The sequence below is a fragment of the Symphalangus syndactylus genome, chromosome 17, assembly GCF_028878055.3.
Source record: "Symphalangus syndactylus isolate Jambi chromosome 17, NHGRI_mSymSyn1-v2.1_pri, whole genome shotgun sequence".
NCBI lineage: Eukaryota > Metazoa > Chordata > Mammalia > Primates > Hylobatidae > Symphalangus > Symphalangus syndactylus.
The window spans coordinates 94,979,337-94,994,815 of NC_072439.2; the positions used below are offsets into that span (position 1 = coordinate 94,979,337).

At 44.5% G+C, this 15,479-nt stretch overlaps 2 protein-coding genes across 4 annotated transcripts in view; one reads left to right on the forward strand and one right to left on the reverse strand.

Annotated features, from left to right (window-relative positions):
* Positions 1-15,479, forward strand: part of PLAAT1 (phospholipase A and acyltransferase 1) — an 81,217-nt gene that overhangs the window by 55,488 nt on the left and 10,250 nt on the right. The window lies entirely within an intron of this gene.
* ATP13A5 (ATPase 13A5) overlaps positions 1-15,479 on the reverse strand; it is a 127,305-nt gene that overhangs the window by 16,874 nt on the left and 94,952 nt on the right. Inside the window, exons 26-27 of one of the 3 annotated variants that reach the window (XR_010116698.1) lie at positions 7,718-7,892; positions 6,655-6,826 (exon numbers count right to left, since the gene is read on the reverse strand). The exons of 1 other annotated variant lie outside the window; for it this stretch is intronic. Coding sequence is in view for 1 of the 2 variants with exons in the window: in XM_063621987.1 (XP_063478057.1) it covers positions 7,718-7,892 (175 nt within the window). In the remaining variant the exon portion in view is untranslated. The remainder of the gene's footprint in view (positions 1-6,654; positions 6,827-7,717; positions 7,893-15,479) is intronic. One more of the 3 variants, XM_063621987.1, reaches the window with a different exon arrangement.

Below are 15,479 nucleotides of genomic sequence, written 5' to 3' on the forward strand. Positions count from 1 at the left end.
CCCGCCTTACACAGGCACTCCAGCAATACACCAATATAGACCCCGAAGCCCCCGACGGCAGGCAACTTCTCATGTCCCACTTCTTTGCACAAAGCTCCCCGGATATTCGAGCCAAACTAAAAAGGCTAGACAGAGGTCCCTTTACCCCACAGACCGAGATCCTGGCCACCGCATTCAAGGTATATCACAACCGTGATGAGCAGGCAAGGAGGCAGAAGTGCCAGATGTTGGCTCAGGCCTTCAAGGCCTCAACCCAGCCTATCAGACACCATGCCTCTATGTCCACCAGTCACCGCCAACCCCCCCGGACCATGCTTTAAATGTGGGAACGAAGGTCATTGGGCCCATCAATGTCCTAATCCTAGGCCACCCAAACAACCGTGCCCCAAGTGCCAACAGTCCAGCCACTGGGCAACCAACTGCCCCAGCTTCCCCGGGGGAGCTGGGCCAGACCCCTGCCCTGAGGCTGACCTCATTGGGCTGGCAGCCTATGACTGACGGGGCCCTGGGACCTGTTCCCCGACACACACCATCACCACACAGGAGCCCAGGGTACCTCTTACAGTGGATGGGCGTCTCGTCATTTTTCTCCTTGATACCGGGGCTACTTTCTTGGTTCTGCGGGAGTATTGGGGCGCTGTCTCCACCTCTGGCCCTCCCATAGTCGGAGTAGGAGGCCAGACCATGCAGCCAAAGACCACCCCACCCCTAGCATGCTCTTTCTCTGGTCATCTCTTTTCTCACAAGTTCCTAGTTATGCCCCAGTGTCCCCTTCCTTTATTAGGTAGAGACATCCTCTCCAAATTTGGGGCAGCTATTACATTCAACCCCACAGTGCTCCCAGACTCCACCTCTCTCCTCGCTGTAATCTCCAGTCCCCCAGACCCGCCCAGCTCTCTGCCGCCTCTGCCGGCCTCCGTTAACCCCACAGTTTGGGATGTAACCACCCCTTTCCTAGCTCACTGCACACCCGTTAAAATTTCCCTAAAAAACCCCAACCACTTCCCTAGTCAACCTCAGTATCCTCTTCCGGCTACTAGCCTCAGAGGCCTGCAGCCCCTCATTTCCGAACTCTTACGGAAAGGATTCCTCAGGCCTACACACTCTCCATTCAACACTCTCATACTGGCAGTAAAAAAAACCAATGGAAAATTTCACCTGGTTCAAGATCTACATCTCATCAATGACTCTGTCAGGCCTATTCACCCACTAGTTCCTAACCCCTACATCCTCCTCTCCTCTATTCCACCTGACACAACACATTTTTCTGTCATAGACCTTAAAGATGCCTTCTTTACCATCCCCCTCTCCCCACAAGCTCAGGATCTTTTTGCCTTCACCTGGACAGATCCAGACACTCAACAGTCACAACAACTCACCTGGACAGTCCTTCCCCAAGGGTTTCAAGACAGCCCCCACATCTTTGGACAAACCCTAGCTGCAGATCTCAGGTTACTGCAACTCCCTCGGTCCACCCTCCTGCAATACGTGGACGACCTCCTCCTTTGTAGTCCTTCTCTAGCAGTCTCCCAGACTGACACCGTATCTCTCCTTAACTTTCTGGCAGACAAAGGATATTGAGTATCTCCACTCAAAGTCCAACTCTCCTCCCCCCAGGTGATCTATTTAGGGGTCCTCCTGTCCCACAACTCCAAGGCCATAACCCTAGACCGAAAATGTTTTATACGGAGCCTCCCAGTTCCCAAAACCAGGCAGGAACTTCTTTCATTCCTTGGGTTAGCAGGGTATTTCAGAACATGGATTCCTAACTACTCTCTCTTAGCAAAGCCCCTCTATGACTTGGCCCGCAGAGCCCCGTCCGAACCCCTAGACACTGCTGTTACTCAACCCTTCCAGGCCTTCCAACAGGCACTTCTCAAGGCCCCTGCCCTACATCTTCCAGATCTCCAGAAACCCTTCACCCTATACGTACATGAACAAAAGGGACTGGCCCTAGGTGTCTTAGGTCAGTTGCAAGGGCCTTCATTTGCCGCCATCATATACTTGTCCAAACAATTAGATCCCACAGTCAAAGGCTGGCCTCCATGCCTCCGCACCCTGGCGGCAGCCTATCTTTTACTCAAGGAGTCCAAAAAACTCACCTTCCGGGCAAACACAGTCATTGCCTCCCCTCACCACCTTAAAGATCTCCTCACATATAGAAGCCTACAAACCCTTCCCCCTTGCCATATACTCTCTCTCTTAGTCTCCTTTCTGCATGATCCAACTATCTCCTTCCAGGCATGTGCCCCCCTCAACCCGGCCACTCTCCCGCCAGTCAACCATGACCTCCCCCAACACAATTGTAATGAAATTCTGGAATCTCTCCTTCCTTGCCCATCTCACATCAGCGAAGGACACTTACCCCACTCTGATCACACCTGGTTCACAGATGGCAGCTCCTTCATATCACGAGGCCAATGCCTCGTGGGATACGCTGTGGTCTCACTGACCAAAACCATTGAGGCCAAGCCTCTGCCGCCACATACCACCAACCAACAGGCAGAGCTAATTGCGGCTGCCCGCGCCTTCGAACTGGCGGCAGCTCATACACTCACGCTCTACACAGACTCCAAATATGTTTTTCACATTCTGCTCTCTCACGCCCCCATCTGGAGAGAGAGAGGATTACTCACGACCAAAGGAAACTCAGTCACCAATGCCTCTCCCATCTCCCACCTCCTTAAAGCCTCACTACTCCCTTCAAAGGTCGGCATTGTCCACTGCAAAAGCCACCAGACCGATTCTTCACCAATCACTCAAGGTAACAACAAAGCCGATCATCAGGCCCGAAGAGCAGCCCTCTCTAGTCTCCCTCCCACCTTTTTAGTAACACTCTCAAGCCCACTCGACCCTTCCCCCTCCATCGTCTCTAGACATACCCTCTTCACTCATCTACATTCCATTTTTCACACCAGCCCCCAGGCCCTTAAAACCTTCCTGTCTTCCTTTTTCACGCTAACACCCTCTGATCTTCAGTTCCTTCAAGACCTCACCTCCAACTGCACTATTTGCCAGAGGACAAACCAAAACACACCCTTAAAACCCAGCCCCTTTCCAACCCACCAGGCCAGAGGACATATCCCTGGTAGCGACTGGCAACTTGACTTTACCCACATGCCCCCAGTCAAGAAATTCAAATTCCTCCTAGTCTTAGTGGACACGTTCTCTGGGTGGGTCGAAGCTTTCCCCACCACCAACAAGCGAGCCACTACAGTCGTCTCACTCCTCCTCACCGAAATTATCCCACGGTTTGGAATACCCTCCTCCTTCCAGTCAGACAATGGCCCAGAATTTGTCTCCCAGATCTCACAACACATTGCAACAGCCCTAAACATCCCCTGGCACTTCCATATTCCCTATCATCCTCAATCTTCAGGCAAGGTAGAGCATACTAACTGCCTCACTAAACTCTCTCTCGAACTACATCTAGACTGGACTAAACTTTTACCCTTACGCCTCTTTAAGCTGCAAGCACTCCCAAAAAAACCCTCTCTAATCTCCCCTTTCAAGATCACGTACGGCTGCCCCCCTCTTCCTACAGGTATCACCCCGTCTTCCAGTCCTCTCCCCTCCGACATGCACCTTCCCCTCCTTACCTTTATCCGGTCACAATTATGGAAGCAGCAAGATCTCATACTCCTGGATACGTCCAACCCTCACCCCCCCTTCCCTCTATCCCCAGGCCAATGGGTTTACTATTTTCTTCCCCAGCCTTCCCACACCCCTGAACTAACTCCAAAATGGACGGGGCCTCTCCAGGTAATGCTTTGTACCCCTTCCGCAGCCAGGCTCCAAGAATCTCCTCACCACTTAACTCCTTGGCTTCACATTTCCAGGTTGAAACCAGCTGCAGGTCCAGACAGCCCAAGAACCAGGACCTCTGCCTCATGCTACATCTCTACCCCTATACCTAACCAACCCTTAAAAATCCGCATTTCCAAGCTTCCTTCCCTCCCACCTATCCCCGAAGATTAACATGCTGCTCCTCCTCCTCGTCTCTACAGCCTTACTCTTCTACTCCCCCTCCCTTTCACAGGCCCCATACTACTTCTTCACTCTCAAGGAGACATACACTCAAGGCCGTAGGGTTCACACAAATGTTCTTAGTTATACCAACTGTTCTCTCAATGCCTCCAGCATAAATCTCACCATCCCTTATCTAACCATGATAGATAACCATTGGACCACGGCTACACAAATTAAATTTGCACTGTGCTTCAAACACCAACAGACCGACCAACAGTGCAAAACACAGTGGCCTCAATGCTATGGCTGTCCCTGGCGCTATTGCCACATGAACTGGGCAACGGACTGGACCCTCGGCAAATCCAACCGGCCCTCAGCTCAACCCTTTCTGTACTATACGCGAAGTAAAGGGTTTATGAATATTAGCCGCAGCATCCACATTTCTGACCCAGCCAATTCAGTCTGGGGAGAAGGAGTGACTGGAGGCATTTACCCTAGCAATGCATACTCCTACCCAGTGCAGACCCTTACCAACACCCGCTCTTACAACCCCCCCCCCCCCCAAAATCTCGCTTCCCGGCATCTCCGGCGACATCTCTCAAGCCACCGAAGACCTCCTCCAGCAGCTAGACTCCTCCTCCGTTTCCATCTCAGTATAGCAGTCCTGGCTCTTACTTCTACAGGAAGGAATCCAACTGTTAAATGCCTCTAATATCTCTCCCTCCAACTGCTTCCTATGTGCCAGCCTTAATAAACTGCCACTTATTGCTGTTCCTGTCGCCCTCCCAAACACTACCAACACTTCTGATCATTCACCACCCCCCAACACCCCTTAATATCCGGTGTTCCCCTCTTCAATACGTCCCAGGCCATTACCTGCTACACAGACTCCCCTGAATCCTTTTCCTTCTGCAATACCTCCACCTCCTACCCTAACTCTTCTGCCCCCAGTGGATACTTCTTCTGGTGTAACCACACTCTTTACAAAACAATCAATTCCTCCATCAATACCACCTGCTTCCCCATCACACTCCTGCCACAACTTACCCTCCTCTCCCTTTCCGAAGGGACCACCACCTTCAACCTTAACCACCCTCCCATAAATCAGGCCCCAAGAAGAAGACGGGCTGTCTTTATACCTGCCATCCTTGGCCTCTCCCTTGCAACCTCCCTTCTAGGCTCTGCTCTAGGGGCCACCTCCCTCGGATACGGAGTCATGCAGGTTAATGAATTAAAGATACACCTAGAATCCACTATTGAACAAACTGCACGGTCACTAGCCACCCTGCAACAACAAATCACCTCTTTGGCCGGAGTAGTCCTCCAAAACCGCAGAGCCCTAGACCTCCTGACAGCTGAAAAAGGAGGCACATGCATTTTCCTCCAAGAAAGCTGTTGTTACTTTATTAATGAGTCCCAGCTTGTCGAGACTAACATAAAAAATCTTAATGACATAAGACAAAAACTCCTCGAAACGAATACAGGCTTCTCACTTTGGGACACTCTAAAAATGCCTCTTTTAGCTTGGGTCCTACCATTTCTTGGACCCCTCCTAGGAATAGTGGCCTTTTGTACTCTCCTCCCCTGCCTAATAAAGTTCATGCAACAACGAATCTCCTCCTTATCTAACCAGACTTTTAACCAGCTTCTCATCAGGCACTACCAACTCCTAGCAACCGAAGAAGATGACCAGGACTCACCTACCCATGGCCTCCACCTCCAGGACCTGTAATTTCTTAGATTTCCTCCAGGCCCTCCAAGAAGATACGTGGCTCATAGCAGATCCTTCCCTGCCATACGGATGGCTCGCATCCATAGATGACTTCTACTTACAAGGGACATCTTTAGACTTCACACCCCGGGAAGTGTTCACCTTCAGCACTGTCTTCCTTGGCCTCCTGCTATTGCCCTGCCCCTACAGTCCTCCAATATCCCTTCCCAAGATGCCCCCATTCAGCAGGAAGTAGCCAGACGAACAGCGACACCCACCTCCCCACTTCTTAAAAAACAAAAAAGGGAGGAATGTTAGGTAACTAGAGCACCCTAATGGCACTGGTTCCGGGTTCTTCTTCCTCAATGCAAGCCCGCCAAAGGAAAAACCAATCAGAGAGAGGTGTTTTTCCCGCCTCGCTCTAAGCCCCACCCCAACCAATCACAAACATCCATGCAGCCCTCCTGGGCATAAAAGAAGCAAACCCCCCACCACTCTCTCTCTCTCTGTCTCCTGCCCAGCCCAGCCTGCTGGCTCCAATAAAGATCTCTTGGCCGAGCCGGTGTGCCGTGGTCTTAAGTCTGAGCGTCACTCTTTCAAAAGGCTCTCTACCAGCAAAAATATTATGAATTGCTGAAGGCTCAGATGATCATTAGCATTTTTTAGCAATAAATTATTTTGAAATTAAGGCATGTACTTTTTTAGACATAATGTTATTGCATACTTGATAGACTACAGTATAGTGTAAACATAACTTTTATATGGACTGGGAACCCAAAACTTCATGTGACTTGCTTTATTGCAATATTCACTTTATTGTGGTAGACTAGAGCCAAACCCACAATATCTCTGACATAGGCCTGTAGTAGATGTTCCATAGTCACAAAGCATTTTTACAAAAAGAGGAACAGACAGACTAGATGGCCTGAATTATAGAGTTTAAAACCAAAGAGTATCTAGTCCAATATACTTACATTAAGGTAATAAAATTGAGGGCTAGTATGGCACATCTGGTTAGTGATAGAGTCAGGAATTCTTAGAATTCCTGATTTCCTATCCATCCTCCTTTGGCTACAATATATTGTCTTCTAGGTTCAGTCAAAACTTGAGTTCTCTGAGTATATGCACTCCAATTTCAGAAAAAATCTAGTGTTGAAACAGAATGAGATTCTATATTCCTAGTTATACTTAAATTGCTGAGTTTTTTATCTAAATGACAATCTGATCATTTGCTAGTTTTCAATCTGTTTTACTGATTTCTGGTGCTCTGTGGAGTGAGGGGCAGTTTGCACATTTGCTATTTCAAAGAGAGCAGCTCTTTTCCTGCCTTTTCTTTTATCGGCAGAAAGGCTTTGTTAGCAAAATAAAGCTTGAGCCATCGACGCTATAGCCTACCACAAAAACATTAAAGCCCAGGGGGGTAAAGAGACTAGTCCTGATTCCACTGTTCCAATTCAATCAGAACAAGGATACCATCAATTCACATTTTAACATTTATTTGGAAAAAAACAAAATAAACAAATCTCTTTCATATGTCTATATCAGGGGCCTGCAAACTACAGTCCACAGGCCAAATCTGATTCATCACCTGATTTTGTAGATAATGTTTTATTAGAATACAGCCACATTTACTTGTTTACCTATTGTCTAAGGCTGCTTTTGTGCTGCAACAGTGGAGTTGACTAGCTGCAACTGAGGCCATGTAGTGCACAAAGCCTATTTACTATCTGGCCCTCTACAAGAAATGTTTGCCACCCCCGGTCTATAAAATATACAGAATACCAGGGAATTAATATATTCATTCAGCCAACAAGTTGTTAGATCTATACATTAACAACCAGTGTGACAGATCTCTTCCCACCCACTCCACCCCGGTAGTCCATGGATTAACTGTGTTCTGTCCCATCATTTGAGTTTTGCAGCGACACAATTTTATTAATTAAAAGTTTTAGGATATATGTTCAAGCCAAGTTATGCAATGTCATTGGATATTTATTAAATCAGCTTTCGAAAGGAGCACTAGGAAAATGAACTTACCTGTACTGGTAGACCTCACAATACCAAGGCTGCTGCTTCACATAGAGAAATGCACTGATCTGCACAACGCAGGAGAAACAGGAATTCAAAAATATTGAGAGCAGTAAAGGGGGAGATAGGAGCTGTCCTGCTGGTCTATATGGAGCCAGCTTTGGGTAGGCATGAGTTGAACTCACTGAAAGACAAATGCATTTTTTCCCTATTACAATCTTATCATTGAGAATAAAAGGTTGAGACTGAGATGCATATTATCTTGAGTCTGGCATTGGGATTCAGACTAAGCAAACACGAACAGAAGATTTACACCTAGGTAAGCACATTGCCTGGTGGCACATCCAATTCTACCAGCCTTTGTCTCTTCCATGCTCTGTCTTCACCTTCAGAAATAAAAAAGTGGTTTAGGAAGTTATGTAATTAATATATTTACCATATCGCATGGTGCCAATATTTTCTCCATAACCAGACTGACCAGAAATTATGTGTAAAAGAGGGAAATGGCCTTGCTCGTGGGATAAGCAATACTAATATTATGTCTCAGTATGAGAGGAAAGTGGAGAGTTAGAATGAGGAGAATAAGGAGGAATATAGCTAGATTCATCTTCATATGCTGGATAATTTAAAAAAAAACACTCACTCTGTTATTCATTCAGCCAACTTTCTCTGAGCATGTCAATGAGCCAGGCACTGTGATAGATGCTAGAGATGCGTTAAGTATCTCTCTGGATACACAGGTGAATGGGGGACTGCTGATGTATATTACATTAAGGAAAAGAACTCATTAAAAATACTGCTTCTAGATGAGAGTGTTAAACTATATTGTATTTTTGATTTCAGGGCTTTTTTAAATTTAAAGCGTTTGGAAATGGGCAGAAATTAAAAAGAACAACTATTTTTAAAAGACGACTACATCCTTAATAGCTACATATTTGAACATGCTGATGAAAATGAAATGTATTTGCTTCTCAAGGCAGAGCAGGAAGGAAGCATGAGGAGGACAGGAATTTGAATTTAAAGAATGATATTGTAGTCATGTTTCAGTTCCTGTCTTCATACCTGTCACGTCTTCCCTTCTCACAGCTTATCACTGGTTTATTTGATGTAAGGGAAAAAGTGGGGTGTGCATATTTAAGTTTGTATTTATGAGTGTACAGGTAGAGTAGTGGTAAATGAGTGTCCAATGTGGGATGATAAAACTCTAGAGTAGGTCTTTGCTTTGTTCAATATGTGTTCTGGGGTAATCATGTAAACTCCTTGGTCCTTCATTTTCTCACATATAAAATGTGTTGGAATGCGTAAATGGTACCCAAAGGCCCTTTCAACTCTTTTATTCTAAAGCTCCATGACTAAGTCTTTACCTATACCAGATCAATCAATGTTTTCCTGGCAGGGTGCTGGGCTAGAGTCTGTGGGGTATGCAGAGATGAGAAGGACATTCTACCCGCCTTCAAAGAATTGAAAGTCCATGAAAGACACAGACAGATTGTGTAATAAAGAAGTTGGCTGGCTTTTCCTGGGATGTATCCTCTAAATCTTTGAAATGCCCTGAGTGATAGGAGTATTTTTCTTATGCATGGTGGGCCTTGAGAGTTTATGCTAACAAGATGACTCATGGTGGGAATGAGGAGCGTTAGTGTTAAGATGACTCAGGAAGGGTCCTGCCAACGCCCAAAAGACCATCTATGTGATTAGAGGGTTGGAACTTTGATCCACAAGATATCAGCCTGACCTCCAGATAGGGGAGTGGGGTTAGAGACTGAATTTGACCTCACAGCCAATGATTCAATCAATCATGTCTACATAATGAAACCCTCATAAAAATCCCAGATGCCGAAGCTCAGTTGAGCTTCCCTGGTTGGTAGTACTCTGCATATTGTCACCCATCGATGTGCCAAGAGGGTGAGGCATCCTGACTTCACAGGGAAAGGACAATGGAAGTGTTTCTCTTGTTTGAGACCCCTAATAGACCTTGCCCTAGGTGTCTCTTCCTTTGGCTGGTTCTGATTTATGTCTTTTTGCTATAATAAAACTGCAATCATAAGTATAACACTTTCTTGAGTTCTGTAAATTGTAGCAAATTGTTGAACCCAAGGGAGTAATGGGAACTCCTAGGTTTGTAGCGAACTAATCAGAAGTTCAGGTGGTATCGAGAGCCCCACACTTGTGGCTGGTGTCTGAAGTGAGGGCATTCTTGTGGAGGCTGTACCCTTAATCTGTAAAGTTTGGCCTAATTCTCGGTGGTTGCTGTCAGAAGCCACTGCTTGGGTCCACAAAGAAGGGGCACACAGTGTAGACTGTGATCAGGGCTCAGGAGAAGTGCAAGGAAATTGTGCTTTCAGGTCACGGAAGGCAGAGGTTTTAGTGCTTGGAGTTCTCTCTGTATTCCAGTATCCAAAGCAGAATGTAGCTATAAATTCATAAAGAGGCTGCAGGTAGTGGAGAGAGTAAAATTGCCTCTCTGTGCATCTGGCTTCTACCTCTTTGGTCTTCTCTCTCATGCTCATTGTAGTTTCTTGTCTTTCTTTTACACAGTAACTGTGGTAGACTGAATTGCTGGCTTCATAGTGGTGGGGTGTACTTTGTCACCCCTTAATTTTGGGCTTCCCTGTGTGACTTTCTCTGGCCAAAGAGATGTTAACATAGACTTCAAGCATGCTTGCACAGCCGGGCTTGCCCTACGGCTCTGCTTTCTGTGACTCACAATGAGAAAATACCAAATCTGACTGTTCAACCTGGCCTCAGAATGAAAAATGTGGAGTAGACCTGAATCAAATCCAAAAGCGTTAACCAAGATCAACTGATTGACATACTAGAGCGGACTGGCCCAGCTGAGCTCACCTAGATCAGCTAAATGACAATCAACTTACAGACCCATGAATGGGGAGAATAACTGCCTGATGGTATAAATGCTGAGTTCTGGGGGTGGGTTGTTATGCAGTACTATTGAGGCAATACCTAATGCATACAGGGTTCTTACACAGAATATTCTGACTTTTTCCATGTTAGAGACTCTTACTACTTCTAACAGAGAATCTGTATACCTGATTATAAATAAAACAATTTTATGGCTACCATTGTAGGGCATCTATTAGGTTCTTAGAGGCTGTACTAAGTGTTTATAAACATAATTTTTATTTCCTTGAAAGCAAAATAGGTAAATTTTACAGGTGAAGAAACTGAGGCTCAGAAAGTAGTTTCCTTTGTTGAAAGACCCACAGTTAGTGAGTGACAGCATGGCACTGGAAACCCCAGTATTTCTGATTGTGAAGCCCTATGTTCTCTGCTCTACAGCATATTGCAGTATGATGCATCTCAAAAATTAAAAGAACAAAATGACAAGCCCTGCAATACAAGCTTGGATAGTAGTACTGTTTATGAGGATGCCCCCAGAAAACTTTTCTGCATTATTTGGGTTTCCTTAAAATGACGATGATACATGCTATCAGATTGCATTCAGAGGAATACTAACTTCTGAAGTGTTATATGGTATTCAAAATTAATCATTCTCCCTTCTGAGTTCCCACAACACATTACTCACATTGCTGCTACAGTGCAGGGTGTCTTGCATTAAATCTAGTTGTTTACATCTGCACTCAGCAGACTGTGAGCTCCCTGAAGGAAGAAATCCTGTCTCATTCCACATTCTGTTTCTTACTAAACCCAGCATAGGATCTATTGCACAGGAAGACTTCACAGTTTCAAATTCTATTCTTATAGTTTTTAATTATTTGGCATCATTTGGATATCTCGTAGTTGTGTTTCTCCTAAGTAGTTCGTTTACTTTTTATTCCAAACACTGAAAATCATATAAGACAAATTTCAGGAGGTTCATGAACCCACCTAAACTACATGCAGAATTTCAAGTAGGTATCATGAAATTTCTAAGATGAAATGGTTTGTATTTTCCATCAGATTATTTAAGGGGACCAAGACCTAGAAAAGGTTAGGAGTCATTGAAACACAGATGGGATGTACGAGATGCACTTGTATAATAGGTGAGTCCCTCCTGCACCTCCTTCTCTGGATACTGCCTTCTCCTAGGGGCTGGAATGGCTGGCCTAAATGGATCTGAATTTCATGATCCCACCTTCATTCGGAGAAATGAGGGGCCTAGAGGTGGGCATCTAACCCACATCAGGTCGATAAATTTTCTCTCCAAGATATTTGCAAATGGGACAATGAGAGGCTGAGCTCATTAGCTATAAGAAGACAAACATAAAGGCTGCAGAGCCCCAGTCCTAGTGTTATTTTATGAGGACAGCTGTAAGGTGAATAAATGGAAGACAGATGGAAACAGTAAGAATGGAAAGAAGAAGAGACACAAGGTGGCCACCTGGAAATAAAGAAAGTGACCTCCATTTTTACCCTTCAGTGTTCTAGTCCTCCTGAGATCCAGGTGCTTCCGAGTTCCTGTTCTTAGATTTTTTTGAGAATTATGTTCTTAAACAAACCCTCCCTCTATTTTCTTGATCTAGTTTGAGGAGTTCTTGTTGAAAAGGACAGAGATGTGGCAAAACAAGCTCCTTAAAAATGCCACCACACAAAATAGAGTCAAATTGGATTTCCAGACATGCATTGCCTGATCAACATCCCTCCTCACTTCCTCTTATTTTTCTTTTAGATTTTCTCTGTAATGTATTATAATTTGTCTCCGTATGTTGCCTTAAAACCTTGTGGGAACAAGGCAAGGTGTGTATAGATAAATAAGTAAATAAATTAAATATTTGATGGTATTGTCTCTTCCCAGAACCAAGTCAGAGTTAAGGCCAAAAGCCTTAACCTGGAAACCTGGAAATGTAAGAAGCCGTAATGAGGATACAGATGCTTTTTGATTTACAATGGGGCTACATTCTAATAAACCCATTGTAAATTGAAAACATTTTTAAGTTGAAAATACATTTATACTGTACATCTAACCTACCAAATACCATAGTTTAGACTAGCCTAGCTCAAACATGCTCACAACACTGAATTAGGCTACAATTGAAAAAAATAATCTAGCAACACAGCACAATGTAGAGTATCTGTTGTTTAACCTCATGATTTCTTGGCTGGCTGAGAGCTGCAGCTTGCTGCCACTGCCCAGCATCCTGAGGGTATCATGCCACTTTCTTCTGAATGTGCATCACTTTCGCACCATTGTGAAGTCAAAAACCGTATAAGTCAAACCATCGTAAATCGGGGACATCTGTAATTTTACACTGATCATCAATTGTTGACGACTCCTAAGGGCTGCAGATAAATGTCCACAGTTCTCAGACCAGCAGTCAAGATTCTCTGTGATTTGACCCAATTCACTTTTTCAATTTTTCAATAAAAGATTTCACATACGCTGCAGTGTGGTCACATTAAAAGCTCATACCCCATATTTATCAGCTTTCTCTTGCTCATGCTGCTTCCTTCTACTTGAAATGCTCTTCTTTTAGCAAAAGATATTTGAAACTTATCCATCCTTCTTATTTTGATGTGAATGCTACTTCTTTCATGCATCCATGCCTAGTATCTTTCTCCTTTCTCCACTGCTATCTCCTCCTTAACCCCAGATTATCGGAAGCCATCTCTTCTTTCTCTGAACTCCCAAAGCATCTGCTGTTTTCTGCTACTCACTACTTTCAACTTGCATCTTATTTGTTCATGTATGTGAATCCCCCACTAAACTCTGAACTTGAACAATCAGCCTTCTCATGCCCCAGGAACCTATGTGGCTAATACACAGTGAGAGATGAACACTTGTATAAGGGAATGTTGAATGGTGCTTCTCTTGTCTAGAGAATTGTGCTGAGCCTTATATGTGAGGACAGTGAATTGCAAGTGCCAGTTTATTGTGAAGAGAGATTATCGCCGTATCTCCATAGTACCTAGCAAGAGAGATCCATATTGGTTATTTAACTATAAGCTTGTCTGTTCCTGCCTCATTCGCTGCATGCTATCTGTATAAGAGAAAACTTATGGAGATTATCAAGCAATTCTTTAAAGGCAATTGTTAGGAGCAATGTAAACTGTGGTTTTCTTCTCAGCATCACCACAACCCCATGAGGGGAAGTCCTAAGAGCCACTGTTAGAGAGACTGGAAGTGGTTTTAAGAGAGGATATTGGCCTTGCTCACTCCCTTTAAGGTAACAGCAGAGGGAAAGGGCAGGCAGCAGTGAGAGCAAGCTATTTACTGTCTGGTAGGTTAAGTAGAAGCCATGGAAATTAGCCAGGCTAGAGCTAGCTATTCTGGAAGTTTATCCATGTGGCAGCCTGCTGGGGTTGGAGGGCCCAGCAGTAGAAAAGGGCTTCATGGTATGTACCACTAGAAGGCAGCTGCAGAAAGGAATCCTGAGAAGTCAGAGGGAGAGAGCACCACTATGTCAGGGCGTGGTCTAGTCCACAACTATCCACAGGGAAGCTCTGATGAATTCACCAATGAACCCCATGCCTATTGCCTAAATGTAGGTGGTTGCCATGTTTGAGGGCATTTGACAGGATAGCACTGCATAATCCTACTTAAGTAAAAAGTCTTTTGCCTAGATTTTCTTCTAGGGTTTTTATAGTTTTGGGTTTTACATTTAAGTCTTTAATCCAACTCGAGTTAATTTTTGTGTAAGGTGTAAGGAAGGGGTCCAGTTTCAATTTTCTGCATATGGCTAGCCAGTTCTCCCAGCACCACTTATTAAATAGGGAATCCTTTCCCCATTGCTTGTTTTTGTCAGGTTTGTCAGAGATCAGATGGTTGTATGTGTGCGGTCTTATTTCTGAGTTCTCTTTTCTGTTCCATTGGTCTCTGTGTCTGTTTTTGTATCAGTACCACGCTGTTTTGCTTACTGTTGCTTTGTAGTATAGTTTGAAATCAGGTAGCATGATACCGCCAGCATTGTACTTTTTGCTTAGGATTGTCTTGGCTATTTGTGCTCTTTTTGTTTCATATGAATTTTAAAATAGTTTCTTCTAATTCTGTGAAGAATATTAATGGTAGTTTAATGGGAATAGTGTTGAATCTATAAATTAGTTTGGGCAGTATGGCCATTTTCATGATATTGATTCTTCCTATCCATGAGCATGCAGTGTTTTTCCATTTGTTCCTCAGCATATTAATGCCAGAACAGAAAACCAAGCACTGCATATTCTCACTTATAAGTGGAGCTGAACAGTGGGAACACATGGACACATGGTGGGAGACAAAACATGCTGGGGCCTGTTGGGAAGGGCAAGGAGGAAGGAGAGCATCAGGAAGAATAGCTAATGGATGCTGGGCTTAATACCTAGGTGATGGGTTGATCTGTGCAGCAAACCAATATGGCACATGTTTACCTATGTAACAAACCTGCACATCTTGCACATGTACCCTGGAACTTAAAATTTGCAGCAGAAAAAAAATAACATAAAAATAAGTCCTTTGCTCTTGTTGCTCTTCTTCCCCAGAAACAGGGGTGGAGAGTAGGTGACTCAAGGGAAGTGAAGAAGAGACCATGGCCTTCTCGTCTGCTGCTTGCCCCAAGCCCATAGTTCAGGCTTGAAGTAAAGGAAGAAAAGTTTTGAATTGGATGAAAATGTGAAGTAATAATTATAATACCTGGCCTTTTCATGTCTAAGGATAAGATCATCTTAATACCTAGACTTGACCAGGAAATGATAAGCCTGTGGGATGAGTAAGCTTGCAGAGATGGGAAAACAATAGGATGTTTGCAGGAGAAGGTAAAAGCAAACTAACAAACATAGCTGTTTTCTGCCTCTACTCTCCTTCACCAATCTCCCTGAGTTTAGCCCATTTACTAGCTACAGT